Source organism: Lissotriton vulgaris, chromosome 2_1 (assembly GCF_964263255.1).
Source record: "Lissotriton vulgaris chromosome 2_1, aLisVul1.2, whole genome shotgun sequence".
NCBI classification, from domain to species: Eukaryota; Metazoa; Chordata; class Amphibia; order Caudata; family Salamandridae; genus Lissotriton; species Lissotriton vulgaris.
This window is the reverse complement of record NC_141687.1, coordinates 1760433626-1760445906: the sequence shown is the minus strand read 5'-3', so window position 1 is coordinate 1760445906 and position 12281 is coordinate 1760433626. Positions and strand designations below refer to the sequence as shown.

The 12281-nt window shown below is 44.0% G+C and overlaps 1 protein-coding gene across 1 annotated transcript in view; it reads left to right on the top strand.

The window, feature by feature from the left end:
* Positions 1-12281, top strand: part of LOC147733250 (mucin-2-like) — a 596915-nt gene that overhangs the window by 145298 nt on the left and 439336 nt on the right. Inside the window, exons 16-17 of the mRNA XM_086958940.1 lie at positions 3290-3339; positions 9223-9323. Coding sequence (XP_086815066.1) covers positions 3290-3339; positions 9223-9323 — 151 coding nt within the window. The remainder of the gene's footprint in view (positions 1-3289; positions 3340-9222; positions 9324-12281) is intronic.

Genomic DNA, 12281 nt, shown 5'->3' with positions numbered 1-12281 from the left:
AAAGGAATTACATATTTACTTGAAATATTGTAAGAGGAATAAGCCTGGAATAAGCAAAGAGATTGCCACTGAGAGCAAGGGCACCTTTACATCAAAGATGTGACGGATTTCTGATTTGGGAGCTGGCAGGTGTGTGGCACCTCAGCTAGTGAGGATGGATGGCTGTAATGCAGGTCACCATCAAATCACTACCCATTACCCACTTGGGGCATTTTTGTTTTGTATGTGTATAACTTCAGCCAGTCGGTAGCTCATCAAGGTCTCTGTTACAATTCAGGTAGGCTATGACCTCTCCTGGCTGGCCTGGCGTAACAGGCACAAACAGCTACTGTGAAAGAGGAGACATAGTCAGTAGGATATGTGCATGTCTGTCTGAGGCCGCAGAAGCCTTGGCAGGTAAAAGGGAAGTGGAGACCTTTGAGGCACTTCACATGAGGTGGCGTATACTACAGAAGCTTGGCCTTTGCCAAGAATCTGAGCTGAGTGGACTACAAACATAAGCATGGCTTTGCCTCCTTTACCCTTGGTGTTCAGGAGCCATCTCTAGATGACAATCAATGCTCTGCCAGCATCATGAGCGAGATGCACCTCATACATTGTCTCATCGGGAGTACCTTTGAACTCTTGATGTTTGAGATGGGAACGGTGGCTCAGATTTAAATTGGAATGGAAAGGAAAATCAAGTTAGATGTCAAACCAAGGAGTTCAAAGTCTTCATCTTTAACGACTTTGGGAAACTTCTTGCCCTGACTGGTCAGGGATTCGGCCACTGGTGTAAGCTGTGGTGTTCTTGGCAACACAGGTGAGGAATTTCTCACCGCAGCAGGAATAATCATTTGTACATCTATTTCTTTCCTCTTTTTTGTGATACCCTCCCCATTTGAGCTTGGCTGCATGAGAACTGCACAGTTCCTTGAAGTTGTGCAGATCTTTGTAACTCTTACCTTTTACATTTAGGCAACCTAATAAGTTGAATCTTCCCTTTGTAAAGAAGACTTAGTTTATAGCTGCTGTAGTATTCGACCATTGTGGAAAGCCTCAATGGAGTAACAATTAGGTAGCCTTCTAACGATCAGGCGTGGATGCCCAAGGCTCTGGGTGGAGATAGAGCTAGTCAAAATGTACAGTCAACATTTATTGACGGCACCAGTGTCCCCCATCAGAAGCTCGAAGGTTACAAAAACCTTAAACAATCATTGAGTGTCTTTGTTTGGCCTTCTGGTTTCGCTGGATAGCTTTGGTGTGCTTTAAAATTAAAAGACCTATGCAAAGCTTGCTAAAAGTGCACAGTTAGAATATTAGTTTTTATTGTTTTAGTAAAGCTTAAACACAGATAGAGTTGTTTATTGGTAGCATATTAACATCCAGACCTGTATGCTCTGATACCTTCATTCAGTGACGTAGCAAGGGAGGCATGGGGAGGTAGACGCGAGTTTGGGGGTGGCAGTCTCCACCCACCCCCTCACTCCTACCAGCGGCTGTTGCGGGGTGGCAGCCACGCGGAAATACCACCAGCACCCTCCCCCGCAGCTGTCGGAGGAATCCTTCATCAAAGCCCCACTCCACACCCCACATGCCGCAGCAGATGGCAAATGCTGGGGCCAATGGTCTAGCTATGCTGCTGCCTTCATTGGTTCTTGCTTTATAAATCACCTAAATACATGTATCAGCAATAAATAGGCTGACACATTGGGAAAACCAGTTTGTGTAATGCTATATTAAAAGTTCTATTTTTTTAACAAACATTAGGAAAGATTTTATACTTTAGACATATAGAGAAAATACCAGAGTTTTGATTTTGGTTTGATCGCAATACCTTTGTACTGTCTTTTTTAGGTTGAGCCTAGCGTTGCAGTGAGTATGCGCTTCTCTCTCTGCGAGGCATGCAGTAGTAGAGTATGGTGTGTAAGCCTCGCCTACTCTCCGCCCATACTTTTCATTCGCTGGTGTCATTGTCCTTGGCAAATGTGGGCTTCCGATTGATAATGAGGCTTGTTAGTCCCGCCTTGTTACTGCCTTGTCTCCATTTGTTACCGCCCAAGGCGACTGTCCCTATTACTTCAGATGTTACATGGTCCCTCTCCTTTAGTCTCTGAGCACTATTTACTCTAATGAGTTTCTCCTGTAGGCATGACGTGCTCTGTTTACATTGAGCGCACCATGCGCGGACAATACCGGCATAAGCCTCTATTGCATTGCAAATATATTTTTTCCTGCCTGGTGGTGCTGCTGCTGGGCTGGAACAATGTCCCTCGGCTGCTCTCTCCCACTCCCTCCCTCGCCCCCTTCCATTCACCCTCCTGTCCCCCTCTCAGTGATCGGCTTCCCCGCCCAGTGTCTTCACATTCCTGCCCAATTGGCGCCCGGAGAGAAGTGAAGATGTCCCGCCCCCGCCCTCAACCTTTAACTAGGGGTCCCCTTTGAGGCGGGGGAGTGCTGCTGTTGCAGGCCATGCTGTCCTGGCCCATTACGTCACGGGCTCTAGGCCCAGCTAATAGTTGACATCACAGAATGCATATTGTCTGTTCCCCGAGGGGCTCCGGCCAACAGAAAGGCACAAAGGAGCCGGGGCTGGCCTGCCTGCACCCCACCCCTGCCCTCGGTACGCAGCTCATGGGAACTCGAGCACTTCATGTATACCATAAAATGCCCCCTCACTGTGTTCACCCTGCGTGGCAAACTCGTGCGTGACGCCCCCCAAACAAGCATTTGCAATGCAATAGGTCTCGCATATACCCGATTTTAAGCTATTGGCATTGTAAATGACAATGCCCTTTATTTATGTATTAAAAACCAAAACATTAATTAAAGGCATTGTCATTTATAATCCCAATAGCTCAAGTTTGCGTAAATGCAAGACCTATTGCATTGCAAATGCTTGTTATGTTTCTTCCAGCTGTTCAAATTAACTCTGATTGTACCCCCTAGTCTCTACTACAACAATGTGTGTACATTATAGAGAAGCCATTACAACACCGTATATTACTCATCGGCAGCCTGAATATCATCTATTATCAGAAATGGAAGTTATCTGCTGAGTTTGGATGTAAATAGAATCTTTGATGGTGCCAACAATGAGTACACTACAGATTGTGGTGGTTGACCTAAAAATAAACATAGACCTTCTTCAAGGTTAACAGGCACAGATCTTAATACCAGGAGACAATGGACCTTGGTTAAGAACCTGCTTACCTTCTATAAACATTTCTTCTAAGCCCTAACCCAGCCACAGGAAAGATGAAAAATGTTTCAAAACAATTTCCTGACTTTTCTCTATTTCTCTTGGCAGCATCTGTAAAGCCGGGAAGATAAATTGTACCACCCCTCGACCAACTCCAGGTAATGCATTAATTATTATAACTGAAACGGACCATGCAAGATGGTGGGGGCGTTTTGTGTTAGGGAATGCTTATCTACTTCAGTATGGAACAGAAGCAACAATATCACGCGCAATGCACACCAAGTGTGTTTCAAACACAGCGCTTCTAAAGGGCCAGTGTTAACATTAGCAAACTAGTAAGCATTGAAAAACATTGGGAAAGTGGGACACTTTGAGTTACTTTCGCTAGGGTTTCTCACTTTCTGTTTGAATAAATATCGCTGCTAAGAGAAGAGGTCACTAATATATGCATCCGGCTATGTCTAGAAGCCATAATGGCTTGAGGAGAAAGCATGCCGAGTTTACCATTTCAAGACTGTCAATTGCTTTATGTTAGACCCCAAAAAGGGCAGCATATTGTTCATTATTGGTGCATTAAATTAATAGGCATGTTGGTAAACTGGAAAAGTTCAGAGGTTAGCCTCTAAATTAATTTAAAAAGTTTAAAAATGGACCAGTTCCTTATTTTGCAAGAACGCTGTTAAGTTCAAGAATATTATAGAGAAGAAATGCCAGCAATTTCTGTCTGAAAGAATGGTGGTTCAGTTTTAACGTGGTTGCATGGACTCCTGTAACAGTCTCCATTAGATCCTGCTTTCTATCCAGCTAAACTCTTGTTTGCTTGCATGAGATGGCAAATATTGCTGCTTCACTACCTCTTTCACACTTGTTTCTTGGCTCTATGTCAACCAAAGAAGTACATGTAAATTTCTTTGTTCTATTCTGAGATCTTCTCCCACACCATCTCATCAAGAAGCTTCACTGATGCACCCTAAGATGAGCTCCATGCTCTGCATACGCAGTCTCGCAGACTCACATTGCCACATGTCCCGGCGAGAAGAATGCTAAGTCACACTAATATGAGACTTCTTCAGAGATCTTTATCAATATTCCATCTTGAAAGTGGCAATCACCTTTCATTCAGGGAAGTCATCAAATCTAATTTTAGCGCTTTCCATTACACAAATCTCAACATACCTTATTTTCTCATGGCACTTTTTGGTAAATTTGGCTATCATTGTCAGTCCATAATTTGGGAACATGTTGCACTGTGGGCGTTCCGAAGTGTGCCATGGAGTGAATATAAGATGTGTGCGGCAGAGATTTTTTTTATTAGGATATGCTTGGATACCTCGTGCTACTCAATAGCCTACGGTCCACATTACCTGTGCAACATTGCTCCTGCTTGACAATGTATTCTGGCAGCCAAAGCTGCTAACAGATTACAATCAGCAGTGGCAAAATGCAACCAGCAGAGTTTAAAACTTAGTGGCATATTAGCAAGGCGGCGCTATGAAATTATCACTGCTTTTGCGTCCGTTTTTTGCTGATTTAGCGCCCCTTACTACAACTTCCTGCTCTAATGAGATGCAAAGTGGGCATTCCGTGCCAAAATACCTTGAGAAATGTCGCTAACCGACATTTCCCCAATTATCAAGCTGCACGCAAACAAGCAGAGCGATAAGAAATGTAGCGCTAACCACAGTTATCGCTACTTTGCTTACGCCTGCTTGGAATCTGACTTAGCCATGTAATCCAAAGGGAGGTGGATTTAATGGCTGCATCTCTGTCCTATCAGCAAAGTATCACTGGCCTCAGTGTGATTATCGCTGGATTTCCAGCGATAATCACACTGTTTTCCAGCTAACGCATGGATTTCTATTGCTTGGGAGATAAGCGTTTCTGATAGTACGCTATCTCCGTTATAGAATCCAGCGTTAGCCTCCGATAATTTTCCTCGCGCTAGAAGCGCTGAGTGATAATTATCGCAGGCCCTTGCTAATATGCCCCTAAGTAAATGTTTAGAAAGACAGCTTTAGGTAGTTCCTATAAAGGTTACATTTTAGTGGTATACATCTTCACTAGATATACCAGAAAGGTCCGATACTAGGCTAACCCTGAAAATTGAGTCTAAAATATTTTTTTCCATCTTTCCTCTTTTATCAAAATTAACAAATACACCAGTAAGGGGTATTCTGCTGTAAATGTTTAGAAAGACAGGTTTGGGTAATTCTTAAAAGGGTTGCATTTTAGTAGTGCTACATCTTCACTAGATGTACCAGAAAGGTCTGATACAAGGCTAACCCTGAAAATTGAGTCTAAATGAATTTTTCCATCTTCCTTCTTTTATCAAAATTAACAAACATACCAGTAAGGGGTTGTTTGCTGTAAAGGAGCATCACCAGACAATATTTGGATTCCGGAAAATCTTAACTCAATGGACCATATATGTTTTAGTTTGTCAATTATGCAACTAAATCCTCCCATGTGATTCAGAATTGTTTTGTGTCCCAAATGTCACAGTAATTCCAATTAGATTTTAATAAATAGTGGGTAGACTCTTGAGAAGCCATGCCCACTACATTTTCAGTTTCATTGGTGTTTATTCGGATATGCATTATCCATAAAAGTGCCCACTATCTGCATATGTATTTCATGACTGTTTTGCACTCTATATCCCCCTCAGCAACCTCCTATAAATGTATGGTAAGAATGTTGGGTATTATTTGTGGTGAGCAGTGGCCAACATCAAGAAGTAATAACACTAACATGTGAGGGTGAATTCTAAAATCACTAAATTGACCTAAGCTCAGTCCTTTGCAGGGCCGGACTGGCCGTAGCGGGCACCGGGCAATCCCCCGGTCAGCCGCACGGGTGAGGGCCGGATTTGGGCCCCTCTGGGCCGTTTTTGTTGCAGGGCCATTTTTGCAGAAAATCGTTCCTGTAACAAAATCAGCAAAAACCCGGCCCTGTCAAAGAACTCAGCAGCACCCACAACCCCCGGGAGGGAGGGGCGGGAAGGTGGCTTGGGCGGCCGAGCACTTTGCCAGGGCAGGTTTTGGTTCCCAGTCTGGCCCTGGTCCTTTGGAAGTTATGGTACACAGCAGACAGGCTTAGCTTATAGCAATGTGTAAAGAAATTATGCTATACCAAAACAGTAATAAAGTCAAAACACCAAAGAATAAAAATCCCAAACAAAATTAGAAATAGAGTACATGTTAATAAACAAAATAACTCTTAAACTATAAATATCCTAAAGGGGGTACAAGATATAATTGTTTTCATTTTAAGTAAAAATTGCACCAAAAAGCACTAAGCACCAATGAAAGTCTATTGAAGCAGTAGACCAGGACCTAGGTACAATTTCAGGCCAACGTCGATGGGACACTGGTCAGATACACCAAGAGGGTTTGTTCAGGTCAAAGATATCACCTTCTGACTAAAGGGCAGATTACAAATTCGGCGGTCACAAGACCACCAAACCAGTGGTGGCAGTCCGACCGCTGTAACCTAGGCGGTCTGACCACCTGATAACGAGTCTGGCAGTAGGACAGCCACCAGTTTGCCACAACAACAATGGCGCCGCAGTCCAGAGCTCAGCACTGCCATCCATATTACAAATGCCTTTCCGCCACCTTTTTCATGGTGGTGAAATCGGCATTGAAAAGTTGACGGAAATGCAAGGAGAGGGCCCAAAACAGGGCCCTCGGTCATCGTTGCCCATTCTGGTATGTGACTGGGGGCACATGTTGTGCCCCCTATGACAGCACTTTGTGCGTGCACTGTGTGGCATGCATCACAAGGTGCATGCCAGCAGTGTGCGCATGACAGTGCAGGCGCTGCTTGACCTGTGCATTGGCTCAGTGAGCCAAAACATGCAGACAGTGGGAGACCGCGGCCAGCAAACCGCCGGCACAGTGGTCCAGTCGTAATGTGGTGGTCTTAAAACTGCCAGCTTTGCAGTCTTGTGGAGTTTGCGGCTACAGCAGTCTGGCGGTTGGACTGACAAAGTCGTAATATGTACCTTAGTCTTATTTTTATGAATCTTCCACCAGTGTAAGCCTGAAGGCTTTTCTGAGGAAGGTGCATTTTAATTGGTCACCTTTGCTATACAATCCCCCTGACAGCTTAGATCAAAGAAAGTACTGAAATTGCTTGCCTCCCAAATGTTCAGTGAATTTGGAGCAGCTCCTTTGAGTCAGTCACTTCTAGGACTCCCAGGACCTCAGGGACTGGTCTGAAGGGCCAGGACCCACGCCAGCAGAGGCCACCAGCAGTTGATGCTGGTCAACTGGTCACTCAGGAAAAAGACAACTTGGAGTCATGTAGAATGTCAGCCAACTGACCCTTGGAGTTCACTTATTTGTCCTGGGCACAAGGAGGAGCAGGTCCAGTCCTTCAAAACTTCCCTCAGGGGTCACAAACAGCAGGTCCTGTACTCATCAAATGTTCCATAGGTCCAGAAAGTGTTTTAGGGAGGGTGCCCTGGGGCTTCACATTTACAGCTGACACTCGCCTGTTGGCGGGAGTAACTCCTGACGCCTCCCTGATCAATGGAGTAACTTTTACCCAGGAGCTATCCTACCCACTTTTGCAGCAGTTCATGTTTTCCCTACTGCAGACAATCCCACAATGTACCTTTATTTCTAAATTTCAAGATGTAGAAACCCCTTCTTCCTTCTGAAGAGCCTATCTGCCCAAGTATAGGTGTGAATGAATTTTGTAGTATAGGTGTGGCCAGGGAAAAGAGCATTCCTCTGGAATCATTTTAAATCAATTCTGGGGTTAGCTCTGTTCCCACTGGATCGGCGTCAGCCTGGATTGGGGACAAAGGGCTGCCTCTCCAGGTCAAATCGTAAATTTACTTGTGAAAAGGTAGGGCATTTTACAAGTTAATGATTTTCCTGGGTCCGGCCTTCCTGCAAGGGGAAGAAAAACACCTCCCACACTCAGGCCATTGTTCCTCTACTAGGAGCAGTTTTCATTCCTCATCGGTACCACACACTGGCAGAAAAGCTATCAGTTTGCTGATGCTAACTAGCCTACTATAGGTTCAGCAAGGAAAAAGGTAACTTTCTGAAAGTAACTTTTCCTAAATATTAATAATCATTTGACGTTACCATTACATTGGGGTTTACTAAATAATGCAATAGTCTTTGAATGACGTTTGTTGTCTAAAGTTATATATTACGATTTATAATCTGCACTTTGACATATTTTTGGATTCACCTACAAACCTGCCAGTAAAAATAGAATTTGGGAACTAGTCACTGGAGAAACATCCCTATTTTAATTTAGCACATGTTCCACTTTTAAATATCAAACACCTTACCTTATTGGTGATAATGCCTTTAATATCTGGCATCAGAGGTATTGGGTTTGGAAGAGCTTGTTTGCTTTGACATTTTTTATGGCAATAACCATTTCAATATGGTCACTCGTACATGCACAGTCAGTCACGTACATGGACAGATATCTTTGAGGGGAGTTTTTGTTATACTTGATGGGCATAAATATTAAAAGGTGCAAAGCCGAAAACTATTCAATGATAGCCCCTCGTGCATCTGCATGCATGCTCATGCATGCACAAACACAGGCAGTCATCTCTGGGAGGAGAGAGAGGAGAGGTTTGATATACTATAACATTGGTTTCCTGTTTGAAGATACCTGACTTTAATTTTAGAACAATAAAGAAATCATACTGCATGCTTAGAACACCATCAACATGTGATTGTCGCCATAACAATGTTTATGAAACTTCCTGACTCTTGCAGAACAGAAAAATGAATTACAGCAAACACTAAAGAAAAAGAAAGATTTCCCCACAATCCATGGCACTAAAATGCACTATTTTCTGTATGAGTGACCACACTGTGCATATGCAAAATGTCATCACTGATGCAGAAGGAAGCCAGTGGCTGAAATGGGTTGACCTATTAGTCTTCATTGAGAGATGACCAGTGATCCATGGCTTGTAAATGCACAAAAGAATACTAATGACAACAGATAATTCTAACATTGCATTTGACTGAGTCAAATTTCATCTGCATGTCGTCCCACAGAGTGCATTGCTCCCATGATCTTCTTCGACTGCGCTGGCGCTCCACCAGGCACCAAAGGATCTGAATGCCCAAAGAAATGCCAGCCACGTGAGACGCCATGTGTAAGTACAGCATCAAGGGTACGCATGTCATGTGCCCACAGGAATAAATGTCAAATTTTAGGATTTAGAGCAATACTGATAAAGAATGTTTATATATAGGTTGTGGCAGTGATTCTTAACCTTTTGGCGGCTTTGGAACCACGCTATATTATTACAGGAATCCGGGGAACCCCGCGGAGTCCTTTTTGGAAGCCGGGGCCTCCGATCTTATGCAATTTCTATTATTTGAACCTCTAAACAATGCACAGAAAAACAAAAACAAGCATATACCAAATGAATTCTTAAATACTAAAATAGTTTGTTTATTTCACAATCCAACATAGAAAAACGTTTTTACATTTTCGATTTAGCTTTTTTATTTGTATATACTTTATAAATTTTACTGAATTATTTAATAATATTTGATTTTGTAACACAGTCACAGGCTCCCTGATTAGGCCTCGTGGACCACGGAGGTTCTCGGACCACAGGTTAGGAATCACTAGGGTAAGGGAAATAAATAAATGAAGCAAATACGTTGTCTACAAAACATATGAAATCTAGCTGGAGTTTTACTTGAGTACACATTAACCCCTTGCATGCTCATGATGGCCCCCGGCTGTCATGAGTCACGGTGGTCATGTGCTCACGACGGCCGAGGGCTGTCCGAATCCCCCCCACTATGTAAATGACCCGCACCAGCGTGAAAATTCGCAGCGCATGCAAGGGGTTAATATGTTATATACTATGTCAGATCATAGCTATCATAACAAAACCTATGACATGTTACTTGAGATAATTTTTAGGAACAATAGTAATTTGAAGGTGGTGTGTTTAATTTAAAATGAAAATATCACTGTGGACATAGGTGCGTGTCTTATGGTAATTAGAAGGGGGTGTGCACATTCTAAATTTAAGTTATAACTATAACTTCAAAAATTATAATGCTTGTATGGCTTAAGTATGGTTTGTATGGAAAGAATAAATACAGTTTTCCTACCTATAACTTTTCTGTAACATTTGTTTTTTGGCGACCACCAGTAGATAATATATAAATATGTATATATATTATCTACTGGTGGTCACCAGTAGGTTGTTATAGTTAGGAGCTTGTTTCTATTCAAAAAAGTTTTTTTCTTTTGCAAATCTCTTTGGCACTGTCCGATTTTTTCATAACTAATGGCCCACTCATTTTAGCTGCAATTTTGAAAGTTTCGAGGTGATTCGTCAAACAGGGCCCAAGAAAAAGGGGAGGGGGGGTCATGAAACGCTTTTCCTCTATGTTCATTTCCATAGGAAACTTTAGACACGGCTACAGTCCGAACTGCTGAACGGAAATACACCAAATTTGGCAAAAAGGTAGCATTTGGCTCAGAAAGCACTCTTTTTGTTAAATGGTGTAAATCCATTCAGTAGTTCCCGAGAAATGTAAACATTTCTCAGATATACAAATATGGCCACAGAGGATCTGCAAACCCTCCCGATCTTGAGCCTGCTATCTGATTGGCTGCCAACAATTCCAGTATCAACAAAAGGGGGAGAGAGAGAATATTCTCCCTAAGATATGCACTTTTAACAAGAGGAATCCATTGGGAAGTGGGAAATGAATGTCCCCACTGTGGTTGGGAACACACTTGGTGTTTTTGGGTACCCCTCACACACCAACAGGCCCCTTGGTGTCATGCTTCATCATCGGGGTCCTCGCATCCCTCTACGGGATGCGGCGTGCTGCGACCAACGGTTACGTGGGAGCACTGATTGGACTATGTGTGGTGTTGGTGAGGGGGTGTATAAGTGAGTGTAGTGGTGGGGTTTAAATAGTGAGTGGGTTTAAAAAGTGCCTGGCTCGTGGGGTAGCAAAAAACTTTATTTGGCCCCCGGGCTGGTTCTAATAAAAAGGGAATTGGAGGTGTTGGCGTTAGTAATGTGCGCCACCTCCTGTGTGTGTCAACATGTTTCGATGTAAAAACATCTTCTTCAGGACTGGGGTACACAGAATCCCCACCTTACTCATGTTTTTCTATTTCAACTTTCAATTTAATTAAAAAAAGTGAAATTTACAAAAGCAGGTGTATCAATGTACCTACAGAACAACCGCTACTTAGCTGACTGTTTAGTGATTGGAGTTTGTTACTCCATGAGTCCATGATAACGTAGGGGTTACTCGTGCTTCCTTGCTGTGAGTCTATAAGGAGATTCCCTCTTTGCTGCCCCTCACGCCGGCTCTGTTGGATCCAACAGAGCCGGCGTGAGGGGGAGCAGCTTCTTGGGGATAAAAAGCCATGCTGGCTCCCGCAGGAGCCGGTTGTGACTGCAGGGGACTTCAGGCTCCGCCTGCGGTCCTGAGACGAAAAATGCCCGGGAGGGGGGCAACTCCACCCCCTCCCTTTAAAAAAAAAAGGAGTGGTCAGGCCGAAATCGGTCTTGGGAGGGGGTCCGCTCGTCCCCCTCTCTTGAATTTAAATAAAAAGGAAGCCGGCAACTTGCCGAAGGCCCTGCCCCCTTTGTCAACTACTCTGTAAATATGCCTCCTGGTGTGCTCTTGGTTGGGGGTTGAAGTCCCCTTCGATGCTAGCCAATCTGTTACCTCCAGAAAGCCCCACACCGTGGGATTGCTGAGAGATGGACAGATGCCTTTTTTCACAACTCTGCAAACGCGCCTCTTGGCGCACTGTTGCTGGTGCAATGAGTCCTTTTGTGTCCTGAGGACCTCAGGACTAAAGTGGACTTCATCCCACAAGCAGCAGTGCTCCAGGAGGTACGTTTGCAGAGTTGTGGAGAAAGGAGGCGTGGCCTTAGACAACCTCTCACCAATCCAGCTGTGTGGGGCTTACTGGAGGTAACAGAAGGGCTAGTTGGGCCCCAGGGACCGCCAAGAGGCATGGGGACTTCATCCCCCAGCCAAAAGCGTGCCAGGAGGCGTGTTTGCAGAATGGTGGAGAATGGGGCAATGGCCTGCAACCAACACTCAGCAATCCC